We start from the raw sequence: 24,405 nt of genomic DNA on the forward strand, positions 1-24,405 counted from the left end.
TACAAAGTATAAGAACATCTGTATCCCCTGCTTTACCTTATTCTGGTACCACTGGTCAGAACTCACAGCATCTCCAGTCTAACTCTACCAGATCTTTCCACAAACATGCTGTCAAACTACCTCGGCCACTCTCTTGTTGCAGTTTTCCTGGTTCGGGTCGCCGACGCCAGTTTCTTCCAGGACCAAAATTCCAAATTCCCCGACAGTACGGTTGGGAGAACACCAGCCCTCGGCTGGAATAGCTGGGTATGAGAAGCTAGTTCCCCTCAAGTTAATCACATGTTTACATTGATCCAGAATACATTCAAATGCGCTGGGGCCACTGCTACAAACGCTCTTGCTGTGGCCGACGGATTTGTAGAACTGGGCCTCAAGGACGTCGGATATACCTACGTGAACATCGATGACTGCTGGTCGGCCAAGAGTCGTACAGCTGGCCAGCTCGTCCCTGACCCTGACAAGTGGCCCAACGGTATCAAGGCAGTTGTCGATAAGATTCACGAGAAGGGCTTGAAGTTTGGGCTGTACGGTGACTCGGGTACTAAAACCTGTGCAGGATACCCTGGCTCTAAGGGGTTCGAATTTGAAGACGCTCAGACTCTGGCAAGCTGGGGCGTAGATTATTGGAAATACGACAACTGTTACACCCCTTGCACTTCTTCGCAGGCTTCCTGCGGGGGGGGACGACCGATTGGTAACTCAAGAGAATGGTACGAGCCGATGCGAAATGCGTTCCTCAATATCTCACGTCCTATCTTATTTTCCGTTTGCCAGTGGGGACGCGACAATGTCTGGACGTGGGGTGCGAACTACGGCAATTCGTGGAGAATGTCTAGCGACATCAGTCCTACCTGGGATTCAGTCGCCAAAATTGCCCGTATGGCCGGGAGCATCTCCCAGTATGCAGGTCCCGGAGGATTCAATGATCTTGACATGTTGGTGAGTCAAACACCAATCCACTCAGCCGAGCAGGCTGCTTGGGAAGAAAGCCTGACATTTGAGCGCAGGAAATCGGCAATGGCGAACTTACCGTCGCCGAACAGCGGGCTCACTTCGGCATCTGGGCCATTGCCAAGTCACCCCTTATCCTCGGCTGCGACCTTTCTAAAATTTCTCCAAAATCCTTGGCTATCATCAAGAACAAGGTCTGATCTATAGTATCAAAGCAATACATCACAGCCACTGACCATTCCCACAGGGTATCATTTCCATCAACCAAGACCCGCTCGGCAAAGCTGCCGGGTACTTTATTCCCACCGGAAAGAGGCCTCCTCGGTCGGGTGAACTGTACCCATATTGGTCTGGTCTTCTCAGTGACGGTGTCGTCATCGGTCTTGTGGCAGCTAATGGCGCCGAGACTTTGTCCGTTAATTTTACAGACGTCCCGGGTCTTGGGGCAGGGGCCTATGACTGGATTGAGTATTACAGTGGAAAGACTGGCACGAGCACTAGCGTGTCATTCAGCTTAGACAGCCATGATATGGCCGTTGTTAAAGTCAACACCGCTAGGGTTATAACGGACCAGACATGCCAACACAATAATGATGCTGGTAGGTGGAAAAGTGAACTAAAACCCAGTGACCGACTTAGAGAGCTCTGCTCTAGCGGCGGCGGTTGCTATCGAGCCGAAAAAGGCTACATGTGTGTTACTGGTGACCTTAATCAGTGCGACCGCGCCGTTAATTCCGCCAGGGAGTGGGAGAGCCAGCACGGAGATTGGTGGCTTTGGTCTATAGTTAGTTGTGGTGGTCTTAGAGTTACCATCACGGAATAAGTATAATAGTATTGTGAGCTACACTGATACTATAGACCTAGCCCTGCTAGGTTTAGAGTTTTAGCGTTAACGCTAGATTAGCTGCTATTGTTGGATTAATTTCGCTTAAGTTGCTTTGCAACTTAAATATGCAAGCTTGAGCTTGCCTTTCTCTATTCCTTAGCTTGCGGTAGATAACTTACTATGCTTTAATATCTATACTAGCTAAAGTTCTTAACTAAAGAGATAAACCTTTTTGTCTGTCCATTCTTCTTTCTATTGCTCTACTGTGCAAGAGGTACTATATAATTCATTAAACTACACACACTCTCCTCCTATATCTATAGAGGTATCTACCTTATAGATAGATAGCTATATACAGAATTTATAATTTTACATTAATTAATCTTCCAAAAATTCCCGCAGCGCTGTAGCGCTGCCGTGGCAATAATAGTGTAACAGGCTGAGCTCGTTACAATATACCTCTTCTCTCCAGTGGTTATAGTGAGGGAACAGTCTACTTACTACCCTTCGGAGTCTTCTGGAATCCTACCAAATTCTTCTTCGTATCGTGCTAGCGCCTACTGCACCAACGCGTCGCCCAAATCGTCCAAAAGTTGGTGACGGTTGGAGTTTTCTCCACTTTTCCACTTCCCATCAACAACCGGGGTCTTGCCTCATTTGGCAGCTTATTTCCCATAATCATGTACTTTTCGTCCGTGCACGCGTCTCCCGCGTCTGTCTTGCGGGAAAGGGGGTCTTCATGTCTGGGGGAGCACCTCGTTATCCTTGAATTTATTGTGGATATGTGGATTCGTAGTGTTTCTTGTTCTCGGACTTAGGGTGCTAAAAATCGTTGAGAAACCGTTATGTTTTTTTTTGATTGAAGTTGTTCTAAGGTACGGGGTCCCATCCCGCAGATGTTTTAAAGTACACAGGTGATTTACTAACACCGTAGTTTCATGTGGCTCATCAAAGATCATGCATTATATGCGACACGCACCTTCCCCCTCCTCAGATTTCACTCTGTGTCAGATGACATCTGAATATCACCTTGATTAATATTCTCCTGTGAAGCGTCCTCTGGATCAATCTGGAAAGAGATATCAACCAGACCCAATTGCCAAGGCTCGAAACCACTACACCCATCTACATTTGGGCTAAGTCGAGTGGATGTGCTATATATCAGGCCTCTACTTAGTGGATATTATATATATCTAAGTTGAGTGGATAGATATATATATGTATATATAAGTGCAGTTTGGAGACTGTTTACCGAATTACGCCTATTTGGCCTTACTTTCACATTTTGTCACTAACTCTCCCCCCGCCTGCTGCGGTACTAAAATTACCTCTCTAGCTAACGCTGTTCTCGCTGTCCAATAGCTACTTTAACTTGGCAAGTGCCAGTTTATTATCGTTTAGAGTCGCGTAAACTCTATCCAGCTAAGTCTTAACATGCGAGTAAAGCAATAGATCTAGGTCCTTAATAAGACCTACATAATACCAAGAACGTAAAACCTAATATATAGCGATAATCTTAGCATTAAGGTCTATACGCAATGCCAAGACTATCTTGCTAGCTGCTAAAAATAGCCTCTCACATTTGGCTAATATTAGCTAAATCGTTATAAAGTCTAAAGCTATCCTGGATAACCTGGGATATCTGCCGTTCTTTGTGATCCAGTAACGGATTAAATCACGAATATTGCTATTACCTACCTTACGATCTATCTGCCACGCCTGGTACTTGTCGCCTATTATAGCTGTTGCATAGGCCGGTATTAAGCTTAGCAGACAACTGTTCTTCTTAAACGGGTTAAAAAACCAAGACCGTTTTGCTGGTAGCTTGTTGTTACTCCTGCTGCTGGTAGTTCTAACTTTAAGGTAAGCGTAATTAGATAACTAGACATTAGAAACTATCTCTTTTGCTTTTTTTACCTAACTAGGCTTATGTAACCACGTCTCATTAAAATAGTCCCAGTAATAGGCTAGGTGGAGCGCTATAGCTATATAGTATATCAGCGTCTTATCTAGCTATTGGTAATATTTATCTAGCTTATCCCAAGCAAGGTTAATTCCAATGCGCAAGTACTCTGCATTGGGAAAACCAGCAGCAAGCTCTTTATACTCTTCTAGTGTGTTAGAAGTAACTTATACCTAAGCACCACGTCCCAGACATTGCCGTAGAAACCGGTCTAGCCCTGCTTGCGCTTACGGATGTGCCTGTCGCTCTCTAGCGTCTTTACCACGGTTTAAAAGATAGTTAGAATAGCCTCCAAATGGTAGAGAACCTCCCAGTCTTTATTAGCTAGTTAGTTCTCGTCTCGGAGGATGTGTGGCTTTTTTGATAACTTAGCTTGCATCACTTGCTTAGTCTTTCTAGACAGATTTTCGTCTTCCCACTGTGCTTTATACCTGACTAGCAGTAGTTTAATGGATGTTTTTAACCGCAGAGCCCTGCGGATCATGTAGAGCTATAATAGCTAGCGCGTGTCGTTATTGATAATTAGCTTAAGCGGTTTCTTTGACCGAAGCTTTAGAGTGGTAGCTCGATTAATTTCTTCCTGTTTAAAGGGCCAAATTTAGCATAGAGCGAATAGCGTTTGGTCAAGCCGCCTACCCTCTAGACCTCCTTGAATAAGTACATTAACCGATGGGTAATGCGCACATCTACAACAATATTATGTAACTTTCTAACAGGCCCTTTTTAGCGCTATTGAGCGTATTTAGCGTTAGATAACGCCTCTACACCTAATAACTGCTGCTCAAATGCGTTGGTGTTTCTGCCAAATAAAAGTGCCTTAGCTAACAAGTTATTGGTGTAGCCTATACAATGTCCACAGCGTAGCTAGCTATTAAACCCAAGCTTAGCGCCAATAACCTCTATCGCTATATTATTATTCTCAGCATTATTAAGGGTAAAATAGCTAATTTTCTCTTGACTCACACTAAGAGCATATAGGACATTAAGAACCTCCTTGCTAATCGTTAAGCTAAAGTGGCAATAAGCCTTTAGAACCCCAATTATGATTTTGCATAGCTGATCTTTCTTATCTCTAAAAAAGCAGGCAATCCCATATAAGGCGAGCTTATTTCGAGACGTCTAGCTATTAATTGATATATAGAGTAGTCTAGAGAAGTTTCTTAGCGCTTCTATAACTTGCTGCTTTTAGCGGTTATATTCTTAAATAATCTTATATTAAATAGCACTATCGCTTAGGTTAGCGCATTAGATTAAAACGGATAGACTTAAATAGTTAAAGATTTCTCAGAGGACGGGGTTCTCAACAAAGGAGAAGGATTGGTTGCTACTCACGATAAATTCCACCAGCATTCGCTGAAAGTGCTATTTATCAAACCGTGAGATAAAGCAATTCGCGATGGTCTATTCCCTAGGCTTCTCGACGTTTAGTTTTAAAGCAGAGGCAATAGTTAGCTGCTTTGATTCTAGTGCGCCTTCTGATTTTAGCTGTGCCCTGCTTCTTTTCTCACGTGCTGGTGCTGGTATTTTGTGCTCACGCCACAGATGATTTGCCGCGTTCTAAAGGCCTAATAAAGCAAAACTAGCGATACTGGGCCAATTCATGAGGATGCATTGCTTACAGACCCATTTCTGTATACCATGCCGTTAAATATTGTAGCTAAAGCCCTAAAGCTATAAGCTAGTATCACGAGCACGTTCGGACTAAGTCTAGCCTTTAAAATAGCAAAACAGACGGTCTTTAAGCAGCTTCTATTGCTCTAACTGGACTGGCATATCGAACGGCATACATAGTAAAAAAATTAATTTTTTTTGGCAAACTAAGCAGCAGAAGGTTTAAAGACACTCTTTCCCATGCTGACAGTGTAAGATAAATTATAGAACGATTAGCGTTACTAACTAGGGTCCCTAAGGTGTCTCCATTTAAGATTATTTTGTGTAAAATTACGCACGGTAGACCATTAAAATACCGCGTTAGAGAATATCCTTATATCTACCCTAAATCCACCTAAATACATTAATTATATCTATTTTAAGCAACTCTCCTCCTACATCTATAGGGGTACCTACCTTGTAGACAGACAGTAACGTAGAGAAATAAACATCTTTACATTAAGTAAACTTGCAAAGATATTCTAAGCGCTGCTGTGCTACTGTGGCTATAGTTATCTCCTAACTAGCCACGCTAGAGCATAGCGCTAGGGCTTAGCTTAACTAGCAGTACCTAGATAGCTTTAACCTTAGAGCTCGCTAATAGCTTTAGAAAATAGGCCTTCTAGTAACCCTATAGCTATTTTAACCTAGCAGCAGCCTAACCTACAGTCTAATAGCATATAATAGGGACAAAGGAAATTGCTGCAACGGACAACTAGATAAGAGCACCTAATATGTAACGAGCACTGTAATAGTAGTAGATAAAGCTAGGTAGCAGCAATAGGGTACGTTGTATTCAAGACTTAAGCTTACCCTCGCACATCTAGATGTGCGAGGTGCTAGCTAAATGGCGGCAATTATGTGTTGACACGTGAGTGGTAGCAAAGCGGGGTCTGTACGCTCGCGCACCTTACAACTATCCCCCCCCCACTATGGCCGGTCGCCGGACGGCCTCACAGTCGGTTCGCCAGCTGTCAGGTTGTGAATCGCCTCACAACATCAACATGACTGTCTGTTGTTGTGAAAACATTGGTGCGCGTGACCCAAGGTACCGTCGCGTAGCAACCAATATTGTGTATATATTGCTGCCCCTTCGCCCACTCTTTGCTCGTCTTTCCTTCCTGCTACACCATCTTTTCCATCACCATTCCCTGCCCCAGATTACCATTCAAACTTATTTTCACGAGCAAATCGCCACCCAATCGCCGCCGAAATGACTTTCATTACCATGGAAAAGCACTTCTGCATGCACTGCCTGCGAACCGCGATCAACGAATTCCGCGCCGGAGGGATAAGCACCCCTAAAGTGCTAGAGATTTGCTGTCGATTTGATACCGAGATCGACTCCAAGAAAGGGCTAAGCAAGAGATGCCAGCAGTGTGTTGCGCGTGCCGATACCTGTGAAGCGGTAAGTCGCTACGTCTTTGCCACGCTTTCTCCTTTCCTTCGCTGACGTTTGTATACAGCCTGTGGCTGGAATAGCGGGAGACGTGCAGGATTTCCTCCGGCTCCTGGAGTTTTTACGCAGCTTAATCATGGCGATGGTCCCCGAAGAGGAGCAACCGGACGACCCAGAGGATAACGATGGGTTTTGGGTGTTCGCGCCCGCAACTCGCCTCCGTTTTGCCCGGCTTTCGCTGGACCTTGCCCGTGGTTTCAACCACGCTAAGACCGCCCATCGGGTCGCCCATGGGCTGACTGGTTCCGCCAAAGCGCGTTTGGTGCGTGGTTACCTAGTGCAATCGCCTGTGTATCGCCAGCTAATGTCCCTGTTTAGCCCGCGACTACTACTTACAAGCAGTATATTGTTGCTTGACAGCAACTCATGGTTGCTGCGGTTTCTCCTCCTCGTTTTAACTCAGTATGTGCGGGCTCTTCGTTCTCGTTTTGCCATGATTTCGCCTGCTGATTTCCTTCCAGGAGGCCTATAGCAGCACCCTAGATGCCTAGAAGGCTACCCAGGTGTTGCGTTTGCGTCCCTCGGACCCCGGATACCGCCCCTGGGCGGTGGCGATTCACCGTCTTTTTCATAGCATTAAGGAGGTGATTGCCGCCGACGAGTACAATGCCGACTTCCCAGATGCTCTAGGGGCTTTTCCGATTCCTATCCCCTAGATTTAACGGGGTTTTCGCTTGTTTTTCGCTAGGTAGATAGCGGTAGTTCCGCAGAAATAGAGTTTTGGTGGCGCGACGCCTTTTGCATGATTTTTCCGTCTCCTTTGGCCAGTGTCATTGTGACGTTTTGCCGCCTTTTCTACTGCCTTTTCCCCGTCTGTATGCTGCTATGGCGAGAGGCGCGTGCATGTCTTTAGCAGGCACCCACTAATTGTATTCCGAAGGCCATCCCTTCCATTTCACCAGGTATAGGGTACCTTCTTAAGAGGTTCTCTGATCTCTGACCTCCTCCACCTTATACTTATTATTGTTATCGTCTAAGTTAGGCATGGGGAGTAGCTTCTCTCCTGCTTCTCGCCGGTGTTTCCAGGGTTCTAACGCGCTTATAGGGAACACATTATAGAGGCAGCTATACTAGCTAGGCAGAGCTAGTCGGTATGCTTATTTGCCAATAGCTTTAAGGACCTAAAATAGGCCGACATAACGAGGAATTAGCTTCCTTTTCTCTTTCTTAAACCGGAGGTTCTTTGTAGTAAGCCCTACTAAGTCTCCTCTGTTTAGAGTGAGAGGTTAGTGCTGCTTATTATAGTATTTTGCCTGTGTTTCCACAGCCTTTTGCCAGTGTTGCTTTAGTCTTCCACGGACTTCTTGGAGTCTCTAAACATAGTCCCTAGCGCTAGGCACCTCTACCCTATAGCTCTCGGCCTTAAGAGCAAGGCAAAACTCTAGCGTGTAACCCATTAAGGCATAGTGAGGTATATAGCCAGTTATGCTACTAGTAGCATTATTGCAAGCATATTGTGCTTGTAGCAGTAATAGTGGCCAGATAACCTGGTTTTCGCCTATAAAGCACCGTAGATAATGCTCAATTATCTGGTTTATTCGCTCTGTCTGCCTGTTAGTTTGGGGGTAAAAAGCTGTTAATAGCCTGCGTTTTATCTTAGATATATAGCAGAGGTCTCCCTAGAACTTGCTAGTAAAGACTAGCCCTCTGTCTAATATGATCCCCTCTGGGGCTCTAAAGCGAAGTTCTACTTCCTTGTGGAATAGCTCTGTAAGGTCTGCAGCGTTAATAGTAGTAGATATAGGTAGGAAGAGGGAATACTTAGTATATTGGTCCACTATCACTAGGATTGCGTTAACCTCTTGGTTATTATAATAGCTTGCAGGCAATCCTGTGATAAAATCCATTGAGATTTTAACCTAGGGTCGCCGGGGTATTAGTAGGGATTTAAGGGATCTGTATGGGCGATGCCGTCTAGCAATAACCCCTTGGCAGGTAGCGCAGCTAGCGATATAGTCCCTAACTTTAGCCCTTATTCCAAGCTAATAGAAATGCCTCTGCAGCAGGTTAATAGTTCTTTCTATTCTAAAGTAACCTGCTAGCGGATTATCATGATATAGCCGCAATAGCTCTTGCCTAAGGCTAGGTTCCCGTGGGATAATAGCCCTATTATTATATAATATTAGGCTACTTATAGTATAAGTATAGGCACCACTCTTTCTCCTGCTATTCCCTGTGGAATCTACACTAGCCTGCCTTTGCAGTTTAGCGTCTTCCTTTTGGGCCTTAAGTAGTATTTCTATTAGTAGCCTAGCCAGTTCATTATCATAGGTAGGTTGCAGCCTAAGAGCTTGTTAAACCTTCTCTACTGTGACTGTCTGTATAGACCCTACTTTCTCCCTAATTTAGTTATTAATTTGGAGCGTAGTCGCTGTATCTTTAGCCGTCACACAAGCTATAAGAGCTGTATTTCCCTAAGTAGCGGGCACTAGAACTTCTTTACTAGCTTTAACTAAGATAGAGCTAGTAGCTCCTAGCGTTTCGCTATGTCTTCTTTAATGCATTGGTATAGTTTCTACTACCTAAGTAGGTGCTATTTTCCTCTTAAGGTCTGGCAATAGCTCCCTATTTGTCATAGGTTCGCTAGTATAATCTGGCCTCCTAGATAGCCTATTAGCAGGGTTAGACTTCCCAGCCTGATGTTTAATGATAAAACTAAAAGGCGTTAGGAATATGCACTAGCGTGCTTGTCTCCTATTTAACCTTAGCTAACGCATAAAAGTCTAAAGGTTCTAGTGGTCTAATAGAACCTTAACTGGGTTAGCTACCCCTTCAACATAATATCGCTAGTGCTTAAATGACTCTACTATAGCAAGTAGTTCTTAGTCTAGCGTCCCATAGTTCCTTTCTGTGTCTGTAAATTTCCGAGACTAGAAGGCTATTAGGTGATATTGCCCCCGAATATCCGGCTGTAAGAGGATGCCTGCCATAGCAAAATTAGAGGCATCTGTTTCTATGCGTATAGGGAGTTCTGGATTATAATGTCAGAGGAGAGGCGCCTCCTTAAAGGCAGCCTTTAGGCGAGTAAACGCCTGTTTCTCCTTGCTTCCTAGTATAATAGGCCCTAGCTTAGTCCCCTGTTAGCTACCCTTCATAAGGGCGTTTAATGGTGCCGCAATACCAGAGTATCCCTGTATAAACCGCCTGTAAAAGTTACAGAATCCTAGGAAGACCTATACCTCTTAATAAGTGGTAGGCTCCTTCCATTATAGGATAGTATTAACTCGCTGAGAGTCTATAGATATCCCGTTAATTAAGAGGATAAACCCTAGGAACTCTACTAAGTCCTAGTAGAAGGAGCATTTTAAGGGTTTAGCAAATAACTCTGCTGCTCTTATTCTCTCTAGTACTTATTGTATGTGTTTGGTATAATCTTCCCTAGTCTTAGAAAAGATAAGGATATCGTCCAGATATACTACACAAATGGTGTCAACTAGCCCCCTTAGAGCCTGGTGGATGTAGCTTTAGAAGGTAGCTAGGGCATTAGTTAACCCAAAGGGCATTACTAGATATTCGTAATGGCTATAGCAAGTCCTAAAAGCGGTCTTCCACTTATCCCCTTCCTTAATGCGAATTTAATAGTAGGCATCTTTAATATTAATCTTAGAGAAGAATTTAGCTCCTTAGCACCTATCTAGGATCTCTAAAATTAGGGGTAATACATAGCGATTCTTTTCTGTTATCTTATTAAGTCCCCTATAGTTAACACACAGTCAGAGCGTTCCGTCTTTCTTCGGCACGAATAGGATTAGGGCCCCTGCTGGGCTCTTAGATAGTCTTATCCGTCCCTTCGCTAGGTTATCCTCAAGGTATTGCCGCAATTCCGTTAGCTCTCCCTAAGAGAGAGGGTAGATGGGACCGTATGGTGGCGTTGTGCTGGATATTAGGTCAATACTATGATCAGATTCCTTGTGAGAGGGCAGAATGCTTGCTTGCGCATCTGTAAACACGTCCGTGAATGCTCTTAGCTCCGCTAGGATATCCCCTGGATTTCCTAGCCCTTTTGCTAGGTCCTCGTCCTCTATAGGTAATAAATCCTCGCTTGGGATCGCAGATATAGAGTACACAAAAGCTGTATCTCGGGCTTCCCTAGCGAATTGCCGGGCATTAAGTAGCTTAAAACGGTCTCTATGAGTCTCATACTACCATTCTTAGCTGTATGTGGATAGGTGTATCCTATGAGCGGCTAGTGTGTGCATCCCAATTAGTAGGGGACTTCCCCAGGGATTTAGGTCTCTATCGATAGCAACACATAGTATAGAGAACTGCTTCTCCTGCCCCTGCAAGTCTATTACAGTAAGGGGGACTTTATACACGCCGTACTAGGGAACCGCAAGGTCGCCAATTGCGTGTATAATAGGGGCGGTTATAGTTGCCTTAGGGAGTTAGTATTCTTTTGCAAATTAGATGCTTATAAGGTCTATAGCGGCACAGCTATTAAGGTTTGCGTATGTATTAATAGCTTTTCGGCCGTGTATAATTACCTTGCCCTTAAAGCAGCACCCCATAGGTACTTCCTTTTAGGTAGCAGAAGCAAGGGCGACTACTTCTGCTGCTAGCTGTTTCCCAGAGCGTTTTGCGAGTCTTTTAGTGGCTTATCGCAGGCTAAGCGTAAGTGTCCCTCGCTTTCGCAGTTATAGCACCAAGGTTTCCAGGGAGGCCTAATATTATTTGGGCTAGAAGGCTGGTATTTTGGTGGCGGTGTGGAGGGGAAGGAGGAGCGATTTCCTGGCGAGTTGCTAGGTTGGTACTTGCTAGCCTTAAAGCTCCCTTCCCTATTAGGGGCTTCCTCTTGCTTTTGCTTGTTCTTCCCTGGCATTGCTTCCCAGAATCGCTAGGCTAGTTGCACAACCTCTTCTCGGGCTAGGCTAGTTATTAAGGCGTATAGGTTAATATGGTCTTGTAGCTTAGGGTGTAGCTTTGCGAAGAAGGTAAGCGCCTGGGCCTTTTCGCTAGGTCTTTCTAGGTGTTTCTCTAGTGAATTAAGGTAGATGCTAAAGTCCATAGGGCTTTGCCCGCTAAGCTGTTGGGCCTTTTTAAGCTGTATTGCTATCTGGGCTTCCCTATTTGCGGCGTCCTTTAGCAGGGTAAGTGTCCAAGCCTGGAATTTATCCCAGTTATCTTTAATCTCCCCCCGCTTATTATCCGGTTTATCGTCAAGGTATTGGTCCCATCTTGCCCTACACGTGGAGGTTATATGGTCGAGGGCAAAGAGGATCTTTTGATAGTCGCGACGGTACTTGCGTTTTGCCCTATTAAAGGCACGGGTTAGGTTATTTATCCAGATCTTATGCTTTTGCGGGTTGGTTGGGTGAGAGAGAGCTGTAATATTCTTAACCTTGATCTCCTGGCTACTACTACCTAAGGAGTCCTAGGAGTCTCGCCGACGCCTTGTCATAGTATTGCTAGATAAGCGGCTGCCTGTGCGATTTATAAGTTAGAGCAGTTGGTCCTCCCTTTCTCGTAATTTCTGTAGTTCCTCTAGCTGTGCAATTCGCGCGCGAATAGCTGCCTGCTCTGCCTTAATTAGGAGGGGAACTGCTGTCTCTTGGTAGGAGGTTGCGGTATTTTCTGCACTTGAGGCTGTTTGGGTGCTCGCCGTAGGTACAGGAGTATTTCGCGTGCTTCTAGTTCCCATATTGCTTCTAGGTAGCTTAAAAGGAAGCTTAAGAATTGTAACGAGCACTGTAATAGTAGTAGATAAAGCTAGGTAGCAGCAATAGGGTACGTTGTATTTAAGACTTAAGCTTACCCTCGCACATCTAGATGTGCGAGGTGCTAGCTAAATGGCGGCAATTATGTGTTAACACGTGAGTGGTAGCAAAGCGGGGTCTGTGCGCTCGCGCACCTTACATAATACAGGATAACTAATAGGTTTATAGCCCTTACAAAAGAGGATAACGCTATATAAACGCTAACCCTAGTTTTTAATCTAGAAGCTAAGACAGAAGAAATTATTAATATATAGTAGGAGAGACTTAATATACACGCTAAGGTTCTTAGAACCTACACAGAAGCAATAATAGCCTGCACGCGAAAATTTACTACAGGTTATAAACTATATATTGCTAATAAGTTTTAGAATACCCTTCTCTAATATTAGAACTAGTTTGTACGCGCAGAAGAATTACTTATACTAGAAAATAAGAATACCCCCGCCCTAAGCTTACTCACAGGGATAAGCAATACTATACTACTAATACCAGCCGCTAGAGAAAACACTAGAACTAATAAGTTAGTAAGCTTTACTAATATCGCGGAAAATGCCTTACGCTAGGCACTAGAGGATATGCACGTGCAACCCTACTGCCGCTAAAATATAACTATTGCAAATTACACTAATTATAGGGTCCTTCTCTGCTTAAAGAGTAGCTTCTCTTTCTTTAAGAAGGGCCTATAAATCCGCCTTATACTAAAGGACAAGCTTGCTATTATATCCTAGAACATCCAAGATATTAAGCTAATAAATATAGGATAGGCAATTATAGCTTAGAATAAGAAGATTTAGCAGCTTATTCTAGAGAAGTAGAATAAATAGGGCCTATATATTAACCTAGATATTATAGAGAAATAAATCCTATAGCATACCTACCTGATTAAGAACTTTCCTAAGACTATCTACTCTTAGGATAGTACCCTTCTAGACTTTAAGATAATAATTAAAGAAGAGATTAAAGCCTAAATAGAGCAAAAGCTAGAATAATAGTATATCTTATAAAAGCCTAATAATAAGGATCTAACTAAAGTAATACTAGTTATCTTATTCCTTAAGCTGCTAAATAGTAACTTCTAGCTACTTAGACAGGAAAGCTACTCCTTTAAACTTACTAAACCAAAGAAACTATCTTAGTGTACCTACTATTAGAACTTTCACCTGCTAACTTGCTGTATTGCTATAAAAGTCTATATATGCTATAGCGTTAAGAATAATACGCATAGCGCTAACAGGTATAATAATCTAATAAAATGCGTAAACTACTATAGCATACATAAAGCTAACTATAAGAACTGCTATGCCTACCTATAGAAACTTTATAGTAACTTCTAGAAACTCTTAAAGACTTAGCTTATTTACGCTAGGCATCTAGGATAAGAAGAATTTAAATAAAAGAATAATATACAGCAAGCTAATAGTAACTAACCCCCCCTTGCTAAGGAGGAGGGTAAGGAAGACGCTAGCACCCTACAGGATGCCAAGATAGGCAGCACAGAGCTAGTCTAAATAACCTAGGTCCTAGAAACATACTTAGCAAATATTATAGATCACAAAGAGAGAGAAGTAGGTACCCTAGAAGAGAGGGAAAATAAAAAGGATAATAAAGAAACAGAAGAAGAAGTAGCAGGAGAGGAGGAAGCAGATAAAGAAGAAGAGGAGGAGGAGGGTAAAGAGGAAGCAGAGAAACAAGAGATTAAAGAAGCACTACCTCCACTAATACAGTTATACCTAATAGGAGCTAACACAAGACAGAACTAACACTCTAATCCTAAATACTATTTCTATATCACTAGGAAGGGTATATTGCACGCAGTTACCAAGCAAAATTCTATAACTAGCACCAGCACAACTAGAGACTAGTACTTTACTATTAAAAAGCAGTTTTAACTATAACCCTAAACTAATAATATAGAGCTACTAAGCAAAGCTACTGCCTAGGAACTACTAAGTAAAACTACCTCCTAAGAAATTATTAAAGTACGTACACCTAGGCGAACTTTAGCCACTTACTTGCTGCCTAGCAGCTCTCTACTAGCTGCTAGAAGATAAGACTAGTTACCAAGCAAAATACAATGCATTACTACACACAGGCGTAAATAAGAATCGCGCAAAATAGAAACCCCCTAAAGACTACGCTAAAAATATTCCAAGCAAATGTGAATAAAGGCAAGGGAGCCTACTATATAGCTCTCTAACTTGCCTTTTAGGAGGGCTATAATATAGTACTTATATAGGAACTAAATACATCTTATAACGCACAAAAAGGCCTCTATAAAACATAATACTATCCTAGCTTTCTCTGTTTTAGCCCCGTAGACAGTTAGACTAATAATTTAATACAGCTATAAGTACTAACCTACATATAGATAGATAGGAATATCTAAGCCAAATAACTTCTCCTAGCATATTACTAAGACCTTCTCTAGGTCTAAGTAAATAGAACTATAATCCTTAATATTTACAACCAGCTAGAGAAAGAGACTTTGCTAAGTCTTATTAAGTTATAGACCCCTCTAAACTAATGCATAGTTGCAGGGGATATAAACGCCTTTTATCCGTTATAGCAGGCAGATTAGAGAGTATCATAGGATAGTATAAGGATCTTTAATTGGACTTAAGAATATAACCTAATCCTTTTAAATAACCTAGAAATGTTAACTATAATGCTAAGGCTAAACAAAAGATCTAGTATAATTAACCTAATATTCTCTAATATTATAACTTCTACTGTAACTATAGAAGAATATCTTATGACTAGATTGCTGTATTATACTGTTAGAATAGAGATCCTAGACAATAAAAGCAGCCCTAGAACCACAGGAAAAGTCTATATTACTCTACTAGAGGAGATTAAGGCTTTTGCTAAACATATAGCTAGCGCGGCTGCCTTGCTACTAACGTGCATCTAATCTAAAAGAGACATTAATAATGCTACTAAATAGCTTCTATAAGTTCTCTAAGACGCAGTAAAGGCCTGCAGACAGGTAAGCAAAGGGAGAAGAGCTTAATAGAATCCGTGGTAGAGTAGAGAGTGCAAAGAAGCACACAAGAATCTTTACGCTACCTAATATACTACAGAAAGCTAACATAGACAGGAAGTTTAGCAAGCTAGGGTCTACCTTAAGCGCACTATCCGTTATATAAAGCAAGACTTCTAGCGTAATATTATTACAGAAATTACTAACCTAGCTAATATTTACCGGGTTACCTATTAGATAAAGCTAAGGCAATAGCTATAACCTCCCCTAATCTAACTTAATAGTATAGTCTATATAACTAACTTATAACGCGCTAATATTCTACGCAAGGAGAAGCTTAAAAGACAGGACGCATTAGATAATATCCTAGATCTATAGATGCCTACTATATCTCTAACCTAATATATCCCTTTCTTAGCATATATCCCTATTAGTAAAGCCTAGGATGCGCTACTTAAAACTAGAAATACTACTCCTAGAATAGATAGTATTACAATAAAAATGCTCTAAGCAATCTAGCTAAGCATCTTATAGGTAACTATACTTCTTTATAACGCATGCCTTACTCTAGGATACTACCTAACTCCCTTTAAAATAGCAGAGGTAGCAATAATCCTAAAACTTAATAAGAGAGATCTTAGTAATATTTCTACGTAGCGCTCTATCTCCCTTCTTTCCTGCCTGTCTAAAGGCCTAAAATAAGTAATTAGTTAGCATCTTGCCTACCTAGCTATTAAGTATAAGGTTCTCTATCTAAACTAGGCTAGAGCACTCCTAAAACAAAGCGCCACAGACATAGTTACTGCACTTATCTATAATATTAAATGTGCTCTAGGTAATAGCAAGGTTGCCACACTTATTATAATAGATATTAAAGGGGCCTTTAATGCTATTCTCTCTAAGAGGCTAGTCCTATAACTCTAATAATAAGAATAGCTAGATTTCCTAGTTTGGTAGATCTACCACTTTATCTCCTACCGTAAAGCTCTAGTTAGATTCTAAGATGCTAAAATAGAACCTACAAAACTGCCCTATAGCCTCCCTTAAGGCTTGCTAATATTACTAATTCTCTATCTCCTAGCTACCACCCCTATCTACTCCCTTCTAGAAGCAATAGAGAGGTATAGCTACGCAGATAATATAGTAATGCTCTTCATAGGAGACAGTCTAAAGGAGGCTACTGTAAAAGCAAACGCGGCAATTGCTATAATAGAAGCATAGGAGTAATAAGAGGCCTTTTCCTTTAACCTAGACAAGATAGAGGTTATACACTTCTCTAGAAAAAGAAATAGAAGCTCCCTAATAGTCTATTACTAAGGCTAGAAGGTTAAGGCACAGAAGGCAATACGTTAGCTAGGAGTCTAGCTTAACTATAAGCTTACTTTTAACACGCACATTAAGAAATAGTTACATAAAGCAAGTAAGGTTATCTTACAGCTATAGTTTATTAATAATACAGTATGTAGAACGTTAGCAGCAGTAGCTAGGAGAGCAGTATATATAGTAGCTCTACCTATACTCCTCTACAGGCTAGACATATAGTTCCCTAGCTTCCCTTTAGAGTTAATATATAGGAGAGCAAGAATAATAACTAAAACTTAACTCTTAAAGCTCTAAGTAATCCTAAATAAGGCCTGCCATATAGTGCTACCTATTTAGAAGACTACCCTATAAGTTATCCTTTAGAAGGAGGTAGGAGTCCCGCCAGCAAACGTTATACTTAAGCAATATTAAGCGCGCATAGCGCTAAGATACGCCATGCTAGATGCTACCTACCTAGTTGCTAGAAGGCTAAGATAAGCACAGCATAAAGTTAACCAGAATATCTACCTAACAGTATATAGCTAAACCCTATAGAGGCACAATTAACTCCTCTAGATAGCAGCATATGCAGGAGAGGTTAAATAACTAAGGCTTATCCTACGCCGCTTTAATAATAACATCCTAACTAAAGCTACAGGGAAAAGACTACCAAAAGAAACCGCTATGCTAAAATTCTAGCACTAGCTCTAGGACAAACCCGTAGGATATATTATCTTTAGCAATAGCTCTAAGACAGAAGGAGATACCGCAGGGTATAGATTTATAGTATTTTATAACGGACGCCTTGTTAACTGGGGCTCTAGCTAACTTAGCTGCAGAGAAGTCTTTAACGCAGAAATCCACAGTGCGGTATAAGGCCTCTAATACGCTATACTTACTAATTTCGCTAATAAACTAATTATAGTCTATATAGACAATACTTCTATTATTAACTGCATAGGAGCAATAGCGCTAGATTTCTTATAGGCCTATTTTAGGGCCTTTTAGAAGGTAGGAGACAAATATCTATATTAGATATCTATTAAGTGGTGCCTAGGACATAGTAATATCTTTGGAAATAAGCTAGCAGACCTTCTTGCTAAGTAAGGAGCTAATCTCCCTATCCCAGAACATATTCCCTTAGTCTTATACTGCAGGAGATAGGTTAAGGGTTAAATAGCTATAGAGTACTAATAATAGTAGTAAGGAGTAGAGAGAGCAGGTTACTTATTGCTTAGCCTGCCTGCTAAGCTATAAAAGCTCCCTAAACTCGCTCTCCCACGCTATTTATTAGGATATCTACTTGCTGCCTAATTACACCATAGTAACTTTGCGGACTACTACAAGAGATTCCACCCAGGCTAGGCAACCCTAGAGTGCCCCTATAAGCGCTAAAAGTCGCTTACCTATCTTTTCTACTGCAGGAAAGTCCCTTACTATCTCTAGGCTTAGCTAACCTCTAATCCTAAAGCAGCAATAGGATAGTTTCTTGGTAGATCCTATAAGGTTTACCTGCGCATTATAGACTTCTATTACATAAAGATTAATAAGCACTACTAAACTAAGTAGGCTATATAAGCCTAGCGCGCTCTATACTAGTATCTAGCCTAAGTAGTTAATGCTACTTATTTATAACCTATATTTTCTTTATTAAGGCATTTGCTACAGATATTAGGGCTCTCCTCAGTCCCCATGAAAAGACCAGGCGCAATTAACCGCAAGGAAATACATTAGTAGACGGGAAACCTTAGCAGGCATTAAGATCCTGCAGACAGGTATTAATACTAACAGAGAAATAGCTATTAGGCAAATATCTGCTGCAGTTAGAGGAATTTACATAAAGGACTATTTAGGGGCTTACCGTGAAAGCATAGACGCAATAACTCTGCCGGTTACATTCTGTAGGGCTTACAGGGCAGGTGGATTTATGTAATCACCATTAAAGACTAGCTAGCACGCCTAATGCCTACACCAGAGCGCTAACAGGCGATACCAAATTCAATTCAATTTAATTCTATATCCATTTTAAGCACAAATATAATGGATATTATATAAGCTAAGCGCTAAGGAGATGGATTTATTAGAGATGGACCATTTATATGTGGTCCACGTGGCTATCCAGTGTAGTGGGTTCGAGCCTTGGGCAATAAGGGCCGTCCAGACATGTAGCTATCTGTGTGGCCCAGCGGCCATAGAGACTGTCAGGTATAAATACGGTGTAAGATGCTCGCCTGTCTACCGACCGTTAAAATTGAGACTTGATGGGGGAAGGACGATATTTGAATGTTGTAACCTCTAACTGAAACCCGCGGGATGTACAAGAGCTTCCACTCCCTTGTCGCTGGCTCGAGCCCTAACCTTGGTTGGTGATGTTGCAGATCAGGCAAGCTGAATAAAGTGGCACAAAAAGAATAGCCGTATGTGCAAAATGGACCTCTATAGAGTGAGATCAGGTGAGCCGAATAAAGCTTAGAAATTGAGTCGCATACTTGTGAGCTATTAACTTCCTGCCGACGTGATGGAATTAGGGGCACACGATAAGTGCTTGAGGGTCGCAATTCACACATTAAAAAAAAATGAGGTCGCAAATAAAAACTACATCAGATGACCTCATTCAGCCACTGGCCTGATCTCGGTCCGGCCGCCGCGAAAACACGTCCTCGGGCAGATCTGTGGGTTTCAAATAATGGCGTCCTGGGTCCATGGACATCCATACTGGCTGGTGATCAGAAACTTCTCATTGGCGCGCAAGTCGGAACATTACAAGCTTCTAAATGTGGACATGGAGGCCCAGCTTGGTTCGGCAGGTAATAGGGAAGTTTGACTCTGGGAGTCGCAATTACAAGAACCCGCAACTGCAGTCACCGTAGCGAATGGCCCTCTTCAATGTTCTCGCATTTTTTATGGATTACGCTGCTGCAATTGATTCCATCGGCGTCAAATGATCACTTGGAAGGCTTTTCCCCAGACTCGCCCCAATCAGAGCATTGAAGCAACGTTATAAGTGGGCGACTTGACGCTATGAGTCCATGCGAGTTCAATATCGGAAGGTTGACGGCGTCGGGTCGTTGTGCCGAGATGCGTACCCGTAAGAAGAGAGCATCGAGACTTACAAACTGTGTATCCATATATCCGTGCTATGTCTACCTGGGTACTAAATACGACTTGGTGATACGTTCTGCTTGCTGGTCTCTGATTCTCTGGAGCTATTAGTGTCAGAGGCTTGACTGGAGATTGTGCAGAAGGCAGGCACCTTAGTGTTGTCTAAACGGCCAAGTACCGCTGCCCTCTTGTTAGCTCCCAGACCCGAAATGGGTTACTCAGGTATTTTGCGAGCCGGAGTTCACGACGTACAAAACTTAACTTGCGACTAATCTTTCCAACTATCCAAGGTGCCTCGGCCGCTTCAACTGTCGGCTGTTCCAGGCTCCATAATGGCATAAGTAGCATGGTCTTCAGTTCCATTAGAAGCCATGCAGCCTTACGTTAGTGCATATATTCTGAGGACATATTTGTAGTCAAACTTCTATCCGTCTTGATAGCTATAGACCTTGCCACTACAGATTAGCCATTATACCTGCACGCTTTAATCGTGGATATGCCTTTTTAAGGGCACAAGGGACTTTTCCGAAGCGTTACCATAATCCAAACACAGATCGTCGCAAACTTTCGTGAAATACGTGCTAGAAGTCCGTTTAAACACGTCGCACCTTCCACAGCTTTATTTCTGAACAGGCATAATCGTCTCAGCAAAACCGGCGGCGGTGTTCTCGTGGTGCCGAAAGATTATGTCAACTGATACTAAGGTAAAATAGGACAACACTGGCCATTGCCGCAAACCGCGACAAGTATCGCCGGTTTTGGCTGCCGGGACCGTCAGACCTTCTCTAACATCTTAGTACTACTGCCACGCGCATAACAGCTGGACTTCGGTGTACGACATAGTGTTGTCGACTCTGCCCCCGAGGTATTGCGGGGGCTAACAACCAGGTACAAATTGTGACTGGTGCGGCTGTAAAGTAAGCAAAAGCTCCATTAGCCAAGTCAAGGCTTCTAGACTTTTCTGGAGCAGTTCTCCCATTGAGGCGGTTGGTAAGTATGGCATTGATCCACCAAGCCATCAGCCGTAGGTGATAATGCTTTTCGTTAGCCTGGCCACAGTCTTACTGGGGCAGATGCGCACCACTCACGAGTAACCACATCCTGGACGGAATTCTGGAAACGAATGCTGACATGAACCTAATTGACACCTTGACATTGATCGCATACCTTGTTTGAACATAGTTATGCACTTTCAGCCTTACGCGATATGGTGCGGCAAATCTAGGGACTCACGGGGCATGACTTCCGCCGGGCATGGAATTGCGCCAGTAATACACATATAAAGGGGAAGCACTTCTTTTCTCGTCTTTCTGTCTGTCTCACATCCCCATAGTCTTTGATTGATACGACCTTCTTAAAAACACTGAGCGAGAAGTCAGGTTCCAGCTGACCCTCCATAGTCATAACTGCTACGCCATGACAGACCTTGCGGGCAAACCAGACGCCGAAAGGATAGCGCCCCTCAATCTACATGTCGCGCAAGATGTTGAGCACATCGAAGCGCCGGTCACATGGAAAGCCTACCTGCTCTGCGCGTTCGCCTCCGTCGGTGGCATATTTTTTGGCTACGATATTGGGTACATTAATGGTGTTCTTGGTTCCAGCATTTTCATCAATGCAGTTATGGGACCGGGGCACAAAGAGCTCTCGGAAAACTACTCGTCTCTGATCGTTTCTATTCTTTCGTGTGGGACCTTCTTTGGCGCCTTGATTGCTGGAGATTTAGCAGATTGGTTCGGTCGCAAGTGGACTGTTATTATGGGCTGCGGTGTTTATATGATTGGAGTTATTGTTCAGATGATAACTAGTCCCAATTCTTCTCTGGGGCCAATTGTTTCTGGGCGCCTTATCGCTGGTCTTGGAGTTGGATTCGAATCGGCTATCGTTATCCTGTACATGTCAGAAATTGTTCGTATCACCTCTTAATTGCATCGCCATGCCAATCAAATCATGCTAACAACTGGCGTGTCTAGTGTCCTCGCAAAGTCCGTGGCGCCCTTGTAGCAGGCTACCAATTTTGCATAACGATTGGCATTATGCTAGCATCTATCGTGGTATACGCAACTAAAGATCTTACTACAACCGCTGTTTACCGTATACCCATCGCTATCCAGTTTCTATGGGCATTAATCCTCGGTTGCGGTTTATTATTTCTTCCTGACTCGCCCCGATATTTCGTTAAGAAGGGGCAGTTACAGCAGGCGATTGACTCGCTTTCTCGTATTCGAGGCCAGCCCAAGTCATCAGAATATATCCTGAGCGAACTTGCCGAAATTGTTGCCAACGAGGAATATGAGCGTGCTCTTATCCCCGATACTGCTTGGCTAGGGAGCTGGGCTAGCTGCTTTAAAGGTGGACTGTGGAAGCCTAATTCTAACCTCCGCCGGACTATTCTGGGCACGTCTCTTCAAATGATGCAGCAATGGTATGTCACCCAAAACAGTACGAATTAATCATCCATAAGCTATTAGTTCTAACTCTACTATTCCAGGACTGGCATTAACTTTATCTTCTATTACTCGACCCCATTCCTCCAGTCCACTGGCGCTATTAGCAACACCTTCCTCATTTCCCTTATCTTCACTCTTATTAATGTCTTCTCTACACCCTTGTCGTTCTGGACTGTTGAACGGTTTGGCCGCCGCAAAATTCTTCTCGTTGGCGCCACGGGGATGCTCATTTGCCAGTTCCTCGTTGCGGCAATCGGAGTGTCCGTTGGGTTTAATCATACCCACCCGGACCCTAGTAAGCCTGGTAAAGATATCGCAAATAACATTCCTGCTGTTAACGCACAAATTGCCCTAATTGCTGTTTTTATCTTCTGGTTTGCATCTACCTGGGGCCCAGGGGCCTGGATCGTTATCGGAGAAATCTTCCCCCTTCCAATTCGATCTCGTGGCGTTGGCATGTCTACTGCGTCTAACTGGCTTTGGAATACTATCATTGCGGTCATAACCCCTTACATGGTTGGTAAAGATAAGGGCAACTTGAAATCGTCGGTCTTCTTTATTTGGGGCGGTCTGTGTACATGTGCCTTGGTTTACACCTACTTCTTAGTCCCTGAGACGAAGGGTCTGTCCCTGGAGCAGGTGGATAAGATGATGGAGGAGACTACACCCCGTCACTCTGCTAAGTGGAAGCCTACTACGACCTTTGCTAGTACGGTCGGTACTAGTGAAATCCTTGAGCAAAAGATTACCAATCTTGCCGAATGAAACGGGGACAGCCACGTGAAGTGTTGAAGTAACAAATGTTTCTCTTCTGTTGACGTTGATTGGTTCTGCACAACAGAACAATCTACCTCGAGGCGCATTCTGCAGCGATAAGGCGTCATTAAATTCCATTTTGGGGTAGAGTTGTTTATATCCTCTAGAAAGGATACCTTAAATAACAAGTTATATTAATAACGATTTAGCTGTCCAAAGCTATGGACAAGGATGCAGCAAGACGGTATCCCTTGGCTACAAGTACCACATTTGTTTCGCTCTGCTATCCGAACACTCTGCCATGAAGAAAGCAGTATTCCAAAATATGTAACGTTGTATAATCCTGTTCAACAGCTAAGGGAGCCAACCTACCGAGGACAATCATCATAAAATGAATATATCCAGCGGTAGCCGATGCGTTAATAAAATATACGTAGCTAAGAACTTCAAACCGTGAAAAGGTTCAAGAACGAATTAGCGGGCTTAGATAAAGCGATGCTCATGCATTGGAATTAATGACACGCTTGCGGTGACGATGGCCGCGCAGTGCGGCAGAATCTGGTAAATGGTTCAACCCACCGTCGGCGATAATCTAGTATCATTACGACAGGTTCTCAACGGCTGAGAACTTTTTTGGTGTTGGTAATAGGGCCACCAGCCACCTGCTATGTTCTTTTCCATATATCTAGCTCCATTAAGTAGTATCCTCGCACGAACCTGGAAACCCTACAGGGGAGGGAAGGTTGTGTCGGACCTCAGTTTTTGGTGAGTCGAGGTGAGCCATGCTTAATGTTAACTACCGTCGCCCCTTATGCGCGATTAAGGTTGGTCGGAATCGAGCCAATGGTTGGAAAGTTAACCTTGTGACATGTCGGGGTGTTAGAAATACAATGGCACTGCAGTATCACCGCGATTATTCTGTATTGAGAAGTCAATCAAGCTTATTCTTATTCTTTTTCTTGTTCCTTCTTATTTCTAGTTTTTCAGTCGTTTAGTATACAAAGCCAAGGGCTTCTATGTAGCTACCTTGAAAAAGAGATAACACCCAAAGTAATAGACGACGTAATTTCTAAAGCCGGAAATACGGGCTGCCAGAAGTTATTAAAACCGAGGCGACCAACGGGTCAACAAAGGACACGACTGCAGTTGACACAGCCAAAGAGATTCTAGACATCCGCTACTTCAAGTCCGGCCTATCAGCGAGCTCAGGAATACGACCCGTTAAGCAGATTAGCGAGTTCGGAGAGTCTGA

At 43.0% G+C, this 24,405-nt stretch overlaps 3 protein-coding genes across 3 annotated transcripts; all 3 read left to right on the forward strand.

Annotated features, from left to right (window-relative positions):
- Positions 1–105: 105 nt before the first annotated feature.
- VFPPC_09630 (alpha-galactosidase) lies at positions 106–1,774 on the forward strand (the record flags this gene model as incomplete). The annotated part of the gene is made up of 4 exons (XM_018288136.1): positions 106–246; positions 298–939; positions 1,008–1,145; positions 1,199–1,774. The coding sequence occupies 4 exons, from the start codon at positions 106–108 to the stop codon at positions 1,772–1,774; spliced, it is 1,497 nt and encodes a 498-aa protein (XP_018141294.1).
- Positions 1,775–6,603: 4,829 nt separating this feature from the next.
- Positions 6,604–7,505, forward strand: VFPPC_09631 (hypothetical protein; the record flags this gene model as incomplete). Its single annotated transcript, XM_022428667.1, has 3 exons — positions 6,604–6,798; positions 6,857–7,251; positions 7,424–7,505. 3 exons carry the CDS (start codon positions 6,604–6,606, stop codon positions 7,503–7,505), a joined length of 672 nt encoding a protein of 223 aa, XP_022284244.1.
- A 13,858-nt stretch (positions 7,506–21,363) lies between these two features.
- On the forward strand, positions 21,364–23,162 carry VFPPC_16507 (sugar porter (SP) family MFS transporter; the record flags this gene model as incomplete). The annotated part of the gene is made up of 3 exons (XM_018294260.1): positions 21,364–21,855; positions 21,921–22,372; positions 22,439–23,162. 3 exons carry the CDS (start codon positions 21,364–21,366, stop codon positions 23,160–23,162), a joined length of 1,668 nt encoding a protein of 555 aa, XP_018141292.1.
- Positions 23,163–24,405: the final 1,243 nt, after the last annotated feature.

This window comes from Pochonia chlamydosporia, chromosome 6 (assembly GCF_001653235.2).
Source record: "Pochonia chlamydosporia 170 chromosome 6, whole genome shotgun sequence".
Taxonomy (NCBI): domain Eukaryota; kingdom Fungi; phylum Ascomycota; class Sordariomycetes; order Hypocreales; family Clavicipitaceae; genus Pochonia; species Pochonia chlamydosporia.